The 12817-nt window shown below is 44.2% G+C and overlaps 1 protein-coding gene across 1 annotated transcript in view; it reads right to left on the bottom strand.

Moving 5' to 3' along the window:
• Positions 1-2334: 2334 nt before the first annotated feature.
• OFD1 (OFD1 centriole and centriolar satellite protein) overlaps positions 2335-12817 on the bottom strand; it is a 64542-nt gene continuing 54059 nt past the window's right edge. Inside the window, exons 19-23 of the mRNA XM_007457029.1 lie at positions 7572-7691; positions 4180-4337; positions 3266-3424; positions 2667-2734; positions 2335-2377 (exon numbers count right to left, since the gene is read on the bottom strand). Of these exons, the coding sequence (XP_007457091.1) occupies positions 2335-2377; positions 2667-2734; positions 3266-3424; positions 4180-4337; positions 7572-7691 (548 nt within the window). The remainder of the gene's footprint in view (positions 2378-2666; positions 2735-3265; positions 3425-4179; positions 4338-7571; positions 7692-12817) is intronic.

The raw sequence follows: 12817 nt of genomic DNA, 5'->3' as shown, positions 1-12817 counted from the left end.
TGCACCGCTGGTAGGAATGTAAATTGGTACAGCCACTATGAAAACACTATGGAGTTTCCTCAAAAAATTAAAAATGGAACTACCATATGATCTAGCAATTCCACTTCTGGGTATTTAAAGGAAATGAAAACACAATCTTGAAGAGATATCTGCATTGCTATGCTCACTGCAGCATTATTCACAATAGCCAAGATAGGAAATGACCTGAGCGTTCATCAAAGGATGAATGAATAAAGAAAATGTGGTATACATAACCACAGTGGAATATTATTCAACCATCAGAAAAAAGGAAATTCTGCCATTTGCGCGAACATGGCTGGACCTTAAGGGCATTATGTTAAGCGACACAAGGTAGACAAAGACAAGTTCTGTATGATCTCACTTATACCTGGAATCTAAAAAAGCTGAACTCGTAGAAACAGACAAAAATGGTGGTTGCCAAGGGCTGGGGGTGGGGAAGAGGAGATGCACAAACTTGCAGTTGGAAGATGAGTCAGTTCAGGGGATCTAATGTACAGCAGGGTGATTATAGTTCATACTGTACTATGTACTTGAAAGGTGCTGAGAGTAGATCTTAAATGTTGTCACCAAGTGGTAATTATGTGGCATGATGCAGGTGTTAATGCCCTGGTGTTTATCAGTTTGCAAGACAAGTATATCAAACCAACATGTTCTATAGCTTAAACTCACACAATGTCCTACATCCATTATATCTCAAAGCTGGAAGGAAAAAAGAAAGTTATCTGAGGTGCTGTTGAAAGAGAAGATGCCAAGTTCTTGGTGGCGATGAGGCTCAATGTATGATGGGCTAAGTGTAATAATGAACGATGCCTGGACAACTAATTTCTTCACATTATTTTCAAAGGCATACTTAAATGAAAAATTCCTTAGAAGCCTAAGGAATAATAAACACCCCCAAATCTCCTTCCCGCTTTGTTATGGAACTTAATGGCCAAACAAGTTTCACCGGCAACAACTGAGCCCAGTCTGTATACATAAAGGGAAAGGAATCCTCTAGGGTTTTACTGAGCAGACAGACCAGCCCAGCCCTGCCTGTGCTAGATGCTGGGTGACCACCAGTTAGCACTGAAAGTCTCACGTCCTGGAAAACCCCTAAGGCCAGGCACCCTCAGAGGAGTTCTGTGTGCACTTTTTGGTGACTATACCGGCAGTGTCATTAAAGAACTTTTCCGAGACGCTCCCACGTGCAAGCAAGACGCTGGGCTGAGAGCTGCACGGGTACAAAGATGAAGGGGAGAGCGAGCAAATGAGTCCCCTCTTCCCTTTGTGGAAGTTATGCTGGTGCTGCATTTGATTGCAGTTTCCTAGATTTGGGCGATGTGTGGTTTCTAAAGGTCATTCTGGAGAGGGACATCCGATGGGTGACCCACTGCAAGTACCGGGATGTCTTCCACCAGACCAGCTCCAGAACAGCCCAGGTCTGAGGCAGTACTGGTCTCGATACCTGGGTATACATCTGGGCTCTGTGACCTGATGGCCATGAGACCCTGGCCAAGTCACTAACCTCACTGTGCCTCGCGTTTCCTGATCTGTAAAATGCGGACACTCAGAGGACCTACACTTTGTATGGCCGATACGAGCACTAAATGAGTTAATATCTATAAAGGTTTAAAACTATACCCGGCACACAGCAAGTGCTCGATAAATGTTACCTTCTCTTTTATCACCATTTCAGAAGGGTTTGTGTTGATTCTCAAGAAAAAGATGTCAAAAGTAAAAGACCAGAGGTGATATAATACTATTTCTAGAGCCTAGAATAGAAAAACCCGTGTCTCTATGTTCAGGGACAAATCACAAACAAGAGTGTCAGGGAAGATGGCCTTTTGTTTGACAGCTGGTAGCCCGACTCTGGAGAGGAAGGAACCCAGCTGAAACTTCCAAAATGCAGGCCTAGAACTTGACCAATAAGGTAAGTTTTCAAGTAGACATAACCTAAGACAAAAATGCAAAAAAAAAAAAAAAATAGCAGCTCATTTCAGTGTAATGAAGGGCCTAAGAATGAGACATGCTGAAGAGGTGTCCCTTTGTTTTTTTTTGAATTGTATTTTATTTTTTATACAGCAGGGTCTTATTAGTTATCTATTTTATACATATTAGTGTATATATGTCAATCCCAATCTCCCAATTCATCCCCCCACCCCACAGAGCTGTCACTTATTTTTCATTTATACACTGTAGTACCAAACAGAATTATGAAAAAAAAATCACACTGGATCACACATGATTTTTTATTGAGAATTTCGTCTTATCACAGAGAAATCATAGGCCTTTAGTTACGGTATCTGAGTAAGAAGCTGCACAGCAAGAACACGGTTACCAAGTGTCATCTGGTTCCTCGTGAGAAAAGCCTGTCAAACTAAATTAGGAAAAGACAAAAAATTTAAAAATTTGTTAAATTCTTGTTAAGTTCATTCAGGGATCTCTGTCATGCTCTTTCCTTCCCTGTGGGATTTCTGCCCTTGCTTACGATCTGCATCAGTAGCAATTTCACAGGTTACAAAATGCAATCGATTTTTTTTAAGTCAGTCATTTTGACTGATGCAGTTTCTTAAAGGCAGACTCAAATATCTGAACTTGTCCCTGGCTGACAAAAGCAGCAATATGATAATGGTTTGCACAAGAACACAACGTAGGGGACGCCATACCTTTCATCTTTGTCACTAGATGGCAGTGTGTCCACTTGTGAGTCCTCTATGACCACCTTTTTTGAACTCTGACACAAAGGGGCAGAGAGAAGAATTTTGCAATTAGATGTGGATTCATTTTATTAAACACTTTATGATTTCTCTAAGAACTATTTTTGAAATATATATGTAATTTAAGAGTCTAAAAAAGCAGTGACTTTTAAACTTGACATTTAGCAAGCACATCAGAATCAACTACCTGGAAGGCATTCTCAACACCCACAGTACTTCAGACTTACATCAAATATTACTGTCTTAGGGCTAATGTGTTCAGTATTTGTTCATAGGGCTTTTATTACATTTATTTCTTGTTCTTAAAATAATAGAGACATCCCAACTTTCACAAACTTTGACAAATCAAAATCTCTTCAATCTTTTACCCAAGCAAAAGGGATGACATTTTGTCAGGAGTGTACTGAGGCTCCATGTGAACTCTGGACTTTCTATGCTTTGACCTTTGTCCCCAGTGGAGAAGGCAGATCCTTATCCCCCAGGTTTCAAGTAAACCACAGAAGCCCTCGGCACCCGCACCCACAGACGCCCGTCCACAGCATTGGCACCTTATCTGTGGTGTCCTGGTCTTGACCCTGTTTGAGGATCTTCATGTACTTCTCTAAAGGATTTTCACTACAGACAGATTTAGATTTGTCTTTCATTTCCTGAATGCTCATTTCGAATTCTTTTTCTATTTCCATCTTCAACGATTCTTCAATTAGCCTCTGAAATAGGTGAGGACCAAGATAAGAAATATACAATGACATCTTTTAAAACTTCTAAGGGTTGAAAAATGCACAGTAATATAATCCTGATCCTTTAAGTACAACCTGCATGCCAGAGAACTGTTTCTTTTTTTAACTGAAGTCATTGCTACTATCAAAGGGGGATAAAAAGCCGTCATCTCAATGAAGGAAGGGATTAATCTGCCTCAACTGTCCTGTGCTGTAGACCACATTAACCAGGAGGCCAAGGACCCTCACACGGAGGATTAGTTCACATAAGCCTCAGCAGGCAGGCGAAGTGGCCCGAGTCACCCATCTGGGACCAGAACCAGGGCCAGAAGAGCACCAAAGGCGGAGGGCAGGGGTGCCCCGGAAGCCACCTCCCCGGGGTTCCTTGAGTCCCAGCTAGCCAACCCTGGGAGTCCCTTCTTTCAACCTCATTTACAATGAGAAGATCAACAGCAAAACAAGGTCCTCCTCGTTTACGAGCCTGTTTTCAGGACCAGATGAGGATGCACGTGAATGGGGCTGGCCATGCTACCCTGAACCAGGAAAGGCACGAGGCCTGCATGCCCCGCAGCCGTCCTCAGTGCTCTCCAGCAAAGAAGAGGGTCGGAGGCCACCAGTGGCTTGTTCACTTATCTGCCGCTCCTAGGACTTCAGGACACACGAAGGACTCACCCTCCCAAGAGCAGGGCACTTGCCGCAGGGGGCCACGAAGCGGCTAGGACAGAGAACGCACTGCGCATCCTCACCCTTTCCTGATCCAGCTTTTCTACTTCTTGCCGTTCCCTTTCCAGAGCTTCTTGCCACCCGCTCTGCCTCTGCTCTTCTCCCTGACTTCGTTCCTTTGCTTGTTGTTCCCGTATTGTTTCTTCTTCCTCCTGTTCTCCAAGTGGTTTCTGATCTACACCTAACGGGACAGAAAATAAAGAATCAACAGCTTCCAGCAGCAGATTTTTCAAACAAACGTGGGATCGGCTTTGGCAGGGGCCTTGCCAAGCCCCAGGGAGACCGCGTGATTCTCGGCCGCCTCTGTGCACCTACTTTGAGCAACTGCTCCCCGCTCACGGCCTTCGAGGCTCCAGACCCACTCCCGGCAGCAAGCGCCGCCCACCTCTCACCTCACTGAGATGAGCCCAGGTCATCCTCAGCACCACGACATCCACTGTCCTCCCCTCTGCCCCCATCTCCTCCTTCCTCCATCCTTGCCCAGGCGAGCCCTGCATTTCTGCCTCTGCATTGGTTTCCAAGCCCACCCCATCCTTAGGATTCTGATGCACACACATTTGTCCCCATTTACTTCCACAGCACTTTTGTCACTCCCCACCCGCCACCCACTTCCACAGAGGCACTCGAGTCTCCTGGGCCCGGAGCACGACAAAACCACCACCCTCCCCGCTTCTCCGCTCAGGCCACCTTGCCGTCACCCCACTTCCTCCAGGCTGATCCCTCCCCAGGGTTTTGGTTAGCGCCTCCGTCCTGGTCATCCCCACACGTTCTCTCTCGTCCTGATCTCTCTCCCAGGCCTCACATCCGTGCTGTCAGCGGGGCCGTTCCCTGCCAGCTGCATTCCTGTCCCTTTCACTGTGCTCTTCCTACGCTCTGCCCAGCAAGCCACCAGGGCTTAGGGCTTCTGCCTCCGGCTCCCACTGCTGTGGTGAGGGTCCTTACCACCAGCTCCTGCACAGCTCCAATACCGGAGTCTACGCTCTCCCTGACACCAGTCGCTCGGCCTTCAAGCCACCCCGCTTCGTTAGCACCAGTCACTCCCTGAAGGCCAGGATCTGCTGTGCGTTGTCTCTGCTCCGGCAGGATCCACACCCACGACAGCCTAGGCCCCGACACCCTGCCTTTTTCTTTCTGCACTGACTTCCCCCCCATCACCACCACTCCTGCACCTGGAACACCCTATCCCCGCGCCAGCTGCTCTTGCCTGCTCCCACCCTCGCATCCAAGGGCTCCCCGACCCGACGCGCTCCCTCCCCCGCCACCCTTCCCACAAAACCCTACCCACCCCGCGAGCCCCAACCCAAGCGCACCTACGTGTCCCCACAGGGACAGGGAGCCTCTCCAGCGCCATATTCACACGGTATTTCGTGCCTGCCTTGTCCAAAACCCTGTGTATCTTTTTACTACTTCTATTTCTTCCAGGCGAGGCCCGTGCTTTAATTATGTGTCGACTCCCTATAGCCCACAGCACAAGTCCCTGCGCCTCACAGGTTTAATTAAACTCCAATCCTGCTGATGATTATGCTGACCTTTCTCCACCAGCTCCAGTCTACAACCTCATTTCTTCCCCCCTAAACAATGCTGAGAAACAGACAAACTCGTAGATTCACCAGGGGACTCTGAACCTCTTTGCCATGCCCTGTTCTACATCACCAACAGAACTGAGCTAGCTTTCCTAATAGGAGAGAGGTAACAGTCTTCTCTGTCCCTTGATCCTGGCCATGAACTTGAACACCAGAGGCGGCAGCTGGTCATTTCCACAGGCAGAAATGCAACCTTCTGCCTCCTCGCTGGGGGAGAAGGGACACTCCCAAATGGTGTCGCTTTCTCACATGGAACAGGGACCTCAGATAGGAATGCTGTTTGGTGCCAATTTAAAAAGATAAAGAAGGAAGAAAAAAGGGCTCCTTCTTTGCCGTGGGGTATACTTTGTGGCTGCAGAGTGGCATACAAAAACCTCTTGGACAAAAACCTCTTTGGACTAAGAGTTTAAAAAAAAAAAAAAGCAGCTTTTCCACTGGGCACCTCAAAGATATCAAGTTTCAGCCTTTTCATTTCTCTTTGGGCCCAGATGCAGAGGTGACATGAACAGCAGAGAATTTCTCAATGATCAAAATGTAGCCACACTACTTAATAATCATTTTAAAAGCCATTATTATAATCTCCATTCCATCTCAGAGGCAGAATGCCTATCTACTCAGTTGGTTTCCCTTATTCTATTATTTTTATTTTTATTTGTTTTGCGATACGCGGCCCTCTCACTGCGGCCTCTCCCTTTCTCTTTGGGCCCAGATGCAGAGGTGACATGAACAGCAGAGAATTTCTCAATGATCAAAATGTAGCCACACTACTTAATAATCATTTTAAAAGCCATTATTATAATCTCCATTCCATCTCAGAGGCAGAATGCCTATCTACTCAGTTGGTTTCCCTTATTCTATTATTTTTATTTTTATTTGTTTTGCGATACGCGGCCCTCTCACTGCTGTGGCCTCTCCCGTTGCGGAGCACAGGCTCGGGATGCACAGGCTCAGCGGCCATGGCTCACGGGCCCAGCCGCTCCGCAGCATGTGGGATCTTCCTGTACCGGGGCACGAACCCCTGTCCCCTGCATTGGCAGGTGGACTCTCAACCACTGTGCCACCAGGGGAGCCCTATTCTATTATTTTTATTCCCATCTCTGCCAGACGGCTGCCCATCAGATCCGCTCTTGGGTGGCCACCATCCTTACTCAGTACCCGTCCGACTGGAGGTCCTTGGTGATGGCTTGCTGACCGTCCCACCCTTTCACTAGAAGCTCTGTGAAGCAGGGACTTGGGCTGCTTCACTGCTGAATTCCCAGCCTCCATGAAAGTGCCCAGCACAGAAAACGCTCTTGATCAAGCTGCCCTGAAAGAGTGCTTTCCAGAATGATTTACGTGGGAATCAGCAAAATCAACCCTCTCAAAAATCTCTTGCTTCTGTCAGCAACTCACATATTCCTGGGTACTGTGACTTCAGACAAACTGCTTACAAGAGGCTTTACGTAGGTTTGGGGGATGATGTTCTCTGAATGTTTGCAAACGAGTAGTAGGTGGTTTTACTTGAGGAATTGCCAGTATAAGGCTTCAGCACTTTGGTCCAAGGAGAAAAGGACCTGGCTACTGGCCAAGCCCCGAACCAAAGCTCCCATCTCCCCCTCCACAGGCTGCTAAGGGAAGGGGGGGAGTCTGGAGAAGGGAGGGGGAGAGACAAAGTGGGCCAGACAAGTTAAGTCTGATAATCACTTTTCCTCCAATATCATCAGCTTTTCTGAAGACTGAAATATAAAGGGTTAACTTTCCTAATTTTTTAAGGCATGAAGGAAGCAAAGAGACAGAAAGAAAAATATTAATTATTATTATTAACATATCTCATTAGTTAAAGAAAAACTTACTTGGGTACTGATAAGAGACAGGTCTGGCAGGCACAGTGGCTGCAGCACCGTCCACATGAGGCACGTTGCCAGCAGGATGGAGGCCGTCCATCTCAAACTGCCTCGGCACGTTCCCTGCATCTACATGAGGTGCAAACGAGTCGCCCATGAGTCCTTCACAGCAGCAGCAAGAGAAGGGAGGGTGGGGATAACTCCTTGCTGAGCACTTAAGTTTCAGACAAAGCAACTGGGCCAGCTCTTTCCTTACAGGATTCTAGGAAGTCAGCCTAGCCACTTGCCAATGTATCTGTTTCTCAAAGCATTCTTAGGAGATTCATTTACAAATTCAATTTGTTACCCAGTAGGAAAACCAATCCAGTGACGGAAGAATTCACCTGGCTTGGCAGATAATCATTTGAATTCTATTTAAATATCAATGATTTAACAAAGTTAATGAAGTTGGTTACAAAGATTTGGTAAAACATACTAAGCCCTTCCGTTTACCTGTTCAAAATACTATACACTCGGACTTGAGGATGAAGCTCACAAGGCAAACAATAGGTTAATATACAAATATAAAGACTTCCTAGGGGACTGGATCAAGACGGTGGAGGAGTAGGACATGGAGCTCACCTTCTCCCACAAATACATCAAAAATACATCTACACGTGGAACAATTCTCACAAAACATTGACTGAACATTGGCAGAGAACCTCAGACTTCCAAAAGGGTGAGGAAAATGCCAGGTGAGTGGGTAGGATAAAAGAAAAAAAAAAAAAGAGAGAGAGAAAGGAATCGGGACAGAACCCGCGCCCGTGGGAAGGAGCTGTGAAAAAGGAAAGGTTTCCGCACCCTGGCAAGTCCCCTCACTGGTGGGGAGATCAGCTGGGAAAGAGGGGGAGCTTCGAAGACCTGGAGGAGAGCGCAGCAACCGGGTTGTGGAAGGCAAAACAGAGACCTGCACAGATGGCTGGTGCCGCCACCCGGCACCCCTCAGCCTGCTGGGGTGGTTGGGGGCTAGGTGCTGAGGCTCAGGCTTCAGAGGTCAGAACCGGGGAGATAGCCTGAGGGCGCTCGGGTGTGGTGTGTCACAACTGGGGGAGTATGGGAAGAAGCCTGGGACGGCCAGATAGGCAAGGCGCCGTCGTTGGGGGATGCGCAAGGAGAGGAGCAGGACCACCATAGGAGCTTCTCCATGCGCACTCTCAGGTGGCAGGGCACCGCTTACACAAGCTCTGGGGCGGGTGCAACCGCTGCCACTGCCGAGGATCCCACAACCGGGCACCAATCACTGCCCCTGCCCTCCTGGGAGAATGTGTTGGCCGCACACCTGCACAGCCCCTATCACAGGGATAACAACCAGCACACACTGAGGAAAGAGACGGTAAGCATCCAAACCAAAAACGGCCCTCATGCAAAAAGAATACTAAGCTCACACAAGCTACGCAGGGACGCTTCTGCACAAAAATAGCGCTCCAAGACCACAGTAGATGATAACTGTTTCTCCTAAATTCACAGAGTAAGAGAAATATAAGTAAAATGCAGAAGCAGAGGGACCACTCCCAGGTAAAAGACCAAAAGAATTCCCCTGAAGGAACAAACAGTGAAACAGACCTCTTCAGTCTAACAGACACTGAGTTTAAAAAAAAAAAAAAAAAAGAAAAGAAAAGAAAAGAAACTACTGAAGGAATTAAGAAAGGCTATCAACAGAAATGTGGATAACTATAAAAAGGAACTAGAAGCTATAAGGAGGAGCTAAGAAAAATTAGAAAATTCATTTGCCAAGACTAAAGGGGAGCTAAAGGCAATGAATACCAGAATGAATAATGCAGAAGAAACAATAAGTGATCTGGAAGACAGAAATAATGGAAATTACACAATCAAAACAGCAGACAGAAAACCAAATGAAAAAACAAGAAAGCAATGTAAGAGACCAATGGGATAATATAAAGCAGGTCAATCTACCCATAATGGGGATTCCAGAAGGAGAAGAAAGAGAAAAGGGGATAGAAAGTGTATTTGAAGAAACTATGGCTGAAAACTTGCCAAGCCTAAAGAAACAGATATCTAGATAAGGAAGCGCAGAGAGTCCCAAATAAGGTAAAGGCAAAGTAGACGTACACCAAGACATATTATAATAAACATGGCAAAAGTTAAAGAGAGGATTCTAAAGGCAGCAAAAGAAAAACAAAGATTAAAAGATTAATTCAAAGATTAAAAAATAATTAAGATTAAGAAAAATCTTAAAACAAAGATTAATTAAAAGGGAACTCTCCCATAAGGCTATCAGCTAATTCTTCTAAAGAAATGCTGCAGGCCAGAAGTGAGTGGCAAAATATATTCAAAGTCTTGAAATGGGAAAATCTGCAACCTAGAATACTCTACCCAGCAAGATTATCATTTAGAAGAGGAGGAGAAATAAAGAATTTCTCAGACAAGCAAAAACAAAAAAAAACAGCAATACTAAACCTATCTGAAAAGAAATATTGAAAGGTCTTCTCTAAATAGAAAAGAAAGAAAAAGATACAGGAAGGACGAAATCACTATTGGAAAGTAAATCACTTAAATTAGCCAGTATATAGATCAAAAAGAAAAAATCAAAAACCAATTTGTGAAAGCGACAATAAAACAAGGAACAGCAAAAGGATAAACATGAAGACGTAAAAAAAAGGACATCAAAACCATAAAAGGTGGGGAAGGAAAGTAAGAAAATGTAGACTTTTTTAAGAATGTGTTTGGGCCTATATGACTATCAGTCTAAAACAAGCAGATACAGGAAGGGGTTCACATACTTGAAAGACAAGGCAACTGCAAGTCAAAAACATACAGTAGATTCACAAAAACCAGAAAGAAAACACAAGCATAAAGGGAAATCCTCAAACCACAAAAAGAAAGGAACAAAGAAGAAACATAGAATCAACTGGAAAACAAGATTTAAAATGGCAATAAATACATATGTATCAATAATTACCTTAAATGTCAATGGACTGAATGCTCCAATAAAAAGACACAGGACTTCCCTGGTGGTACAATGGTTAAGACTCCGTGCTCCCAATGCAGGGGCCCAGGTTCAATCCCTGGTCAGGGAACTAGATCCCACAGGCATGCTGCAACTAAGAAGCCCACCTGCCGCAACTAAGGAGCCAACGTGCTGCAACTAAGACCCAGCACTACCAAATAAGTTAATTAATTAATTAAAAAAAAAACAACCACAGTGGCAGACTGGATTAAAAATCAAGAGCCTACAATATGCTGCCTACAAGAGACCCACCTTAGCGCAAAGGACACACATAGATGGAAAGTGAGGGGATGGAAAAAGCTATCATGCAAACGGAAATGACAAGAAAGCAGCAGTTGCAATACTCATAACAGACAAAATAGACTTTAAAACAAAGATCATAAAGAAATATAAAGAAGGACACTATGTAATGGTAAAAGGATCAATACAAGAAGAGGCTTTTACACGCATCAACATATATGCACGTAATATAGGAGGCACCCAAATACATAAAACAAATACTAACAGACATAAAGGGAGAAACTAATGGGAATACAATAGTAGTAGGAGATTTTAACACACACTAACATCAATGGACAGATCTTCTAGACAAGATCAATAAGGCAACAGAGGTCCTAAATGATACAGTAGAAAAGTTAGAATTAATTGGTATTTTCAGGACATTACATCCAAGAAAAAGAATATGCATTCTTTTCAAGTGCACATGGACCATTCTCTAAGACTGACCACATACTAGGGCACAAAACTAACCTCAACAAATTTAAGCATACAGAAATTATTTCAAGCATCTTCTGACCACAAGAGCATGAAACTAGAAATCAAGCACAGAAAAAGAAATGAGAAAAAAACGATTACACAGAGACTAAACAACATGTTACTAAAAAAACCAATGGGTCAACAAGGAAATCCAAAAGAAAATTAGGGACTTCCCCAGTGGTCCAGTGGTTAAGACTCCGCATGCCCAATGCAGGGGGCCTGGGTTCGATCCCTGGTCAGGGAAGTAGATCCCGCATGCTGCAACTAAAGATCCCACATGCTGCAACGAAGATCCCACACACGGTAACAAAGATGCCATGTGCCACAACCAAGACTTGGCACAACCAAATAAGTTAATAAACGAATATTTTTTTCAAAAAAAGAAAACTTAAAAATACCTTAAGAACAATGGCAATGAAAACACAACCATACAAAATCTATGGGACACAGCAAAAGCAGTTCTTGGAGGGAAGTGCATAGCAATACAGGCTTTCCTCAAAAAAACAAAAACAAAAAAATCTCAAATAACCTAATATACCACCTCAAAGAATTAGAAAAAGAACAAACAAAACTGAAAGTCAGTGAAAGGAAGGAAATAATAAAGATCAGGGAGGAAAAGAATAAAATAGAGATTTAAAAAACAATAGAAAAAAATCAGTAAAAACAAGAGCTGGTGCTTTGAAAGGGCAAACAAAATTAACAAACCTCTGGCCAGGCTCACCAAGAAGAGAAGAGAGAGAATCCAAATAAACAAAATAAAAAAATGAAAAAGGAGAAATCTCAACTGATACTTCAGAAATACAAAAAACCGTAAAACAATACTATGAACAATTATATGCCAACAAATTCAACAACGTAGAAGAAACGGATAACTTTCTAGAAACATGCAGCCCACCAAAATGGAATCAAGAAGCAATAAATAATTTGAACAGACCGATCACTAGAAGTGAAATAGAATCCGTAGTCAAAACTTCCTACAAACAGAAGTCCAGGACCAGATGGCTTCACACGCAAATTCTACCGAACATACAAAGATGAACTCATACTGATTCTTCTCAAACTCTTCCAAAAACTTGAGGAGGGAACACTCCCAAAGACATTCTATGAAGCCACCATCACCCTGACACCAGGGACAAACCAGACAAAGACACCACCAAGAAGGAAAATTACAGGCCAATATCTTTGATGCATGCAGATGCAAAAATCCTCAACAAACTATTAGCAAACCAAATCCAACAACACATAAAAAAGATCATACACCACGACCAAGTGGGATTCATCCCAACTTCACAAGGATGGTTCAACATATGCAAATCAATCAATGTGATACACCACATCAACAAAAGAAAAGACAAAAACCACATGGTCATCTCAATAGATGCAGAAAAAGCATCTGACAAAATTCAACATCCATTCATGATAAAAACTCTCACCAGGGCTTCCCTGGTGGCGCAGTGGTTGAGAGTCCGCCTGCCGATGCAGGGGACACGGG

This window comes from Lipotes vexillifer, unplaced genomic scaffold (genome assembly GCF_000442215.2).
Source record: "Lipotes vexillifer unplaced genomic scaffold, Lipotes_vexillifer_v1.1 scaffold222, whole genome shotgun sequence".
NCBI classification, from domain to species: Eukaryota; Metazoa; Chordata; class Mammalia; order Artiodactyla; family Lipotidae; genus Lipotes; species Lipotes vexillifer.
Note: the sequence above shows the minus strand (reverse complement) of the source record. Positions and strands in the feature narration are given on the sequence as shown.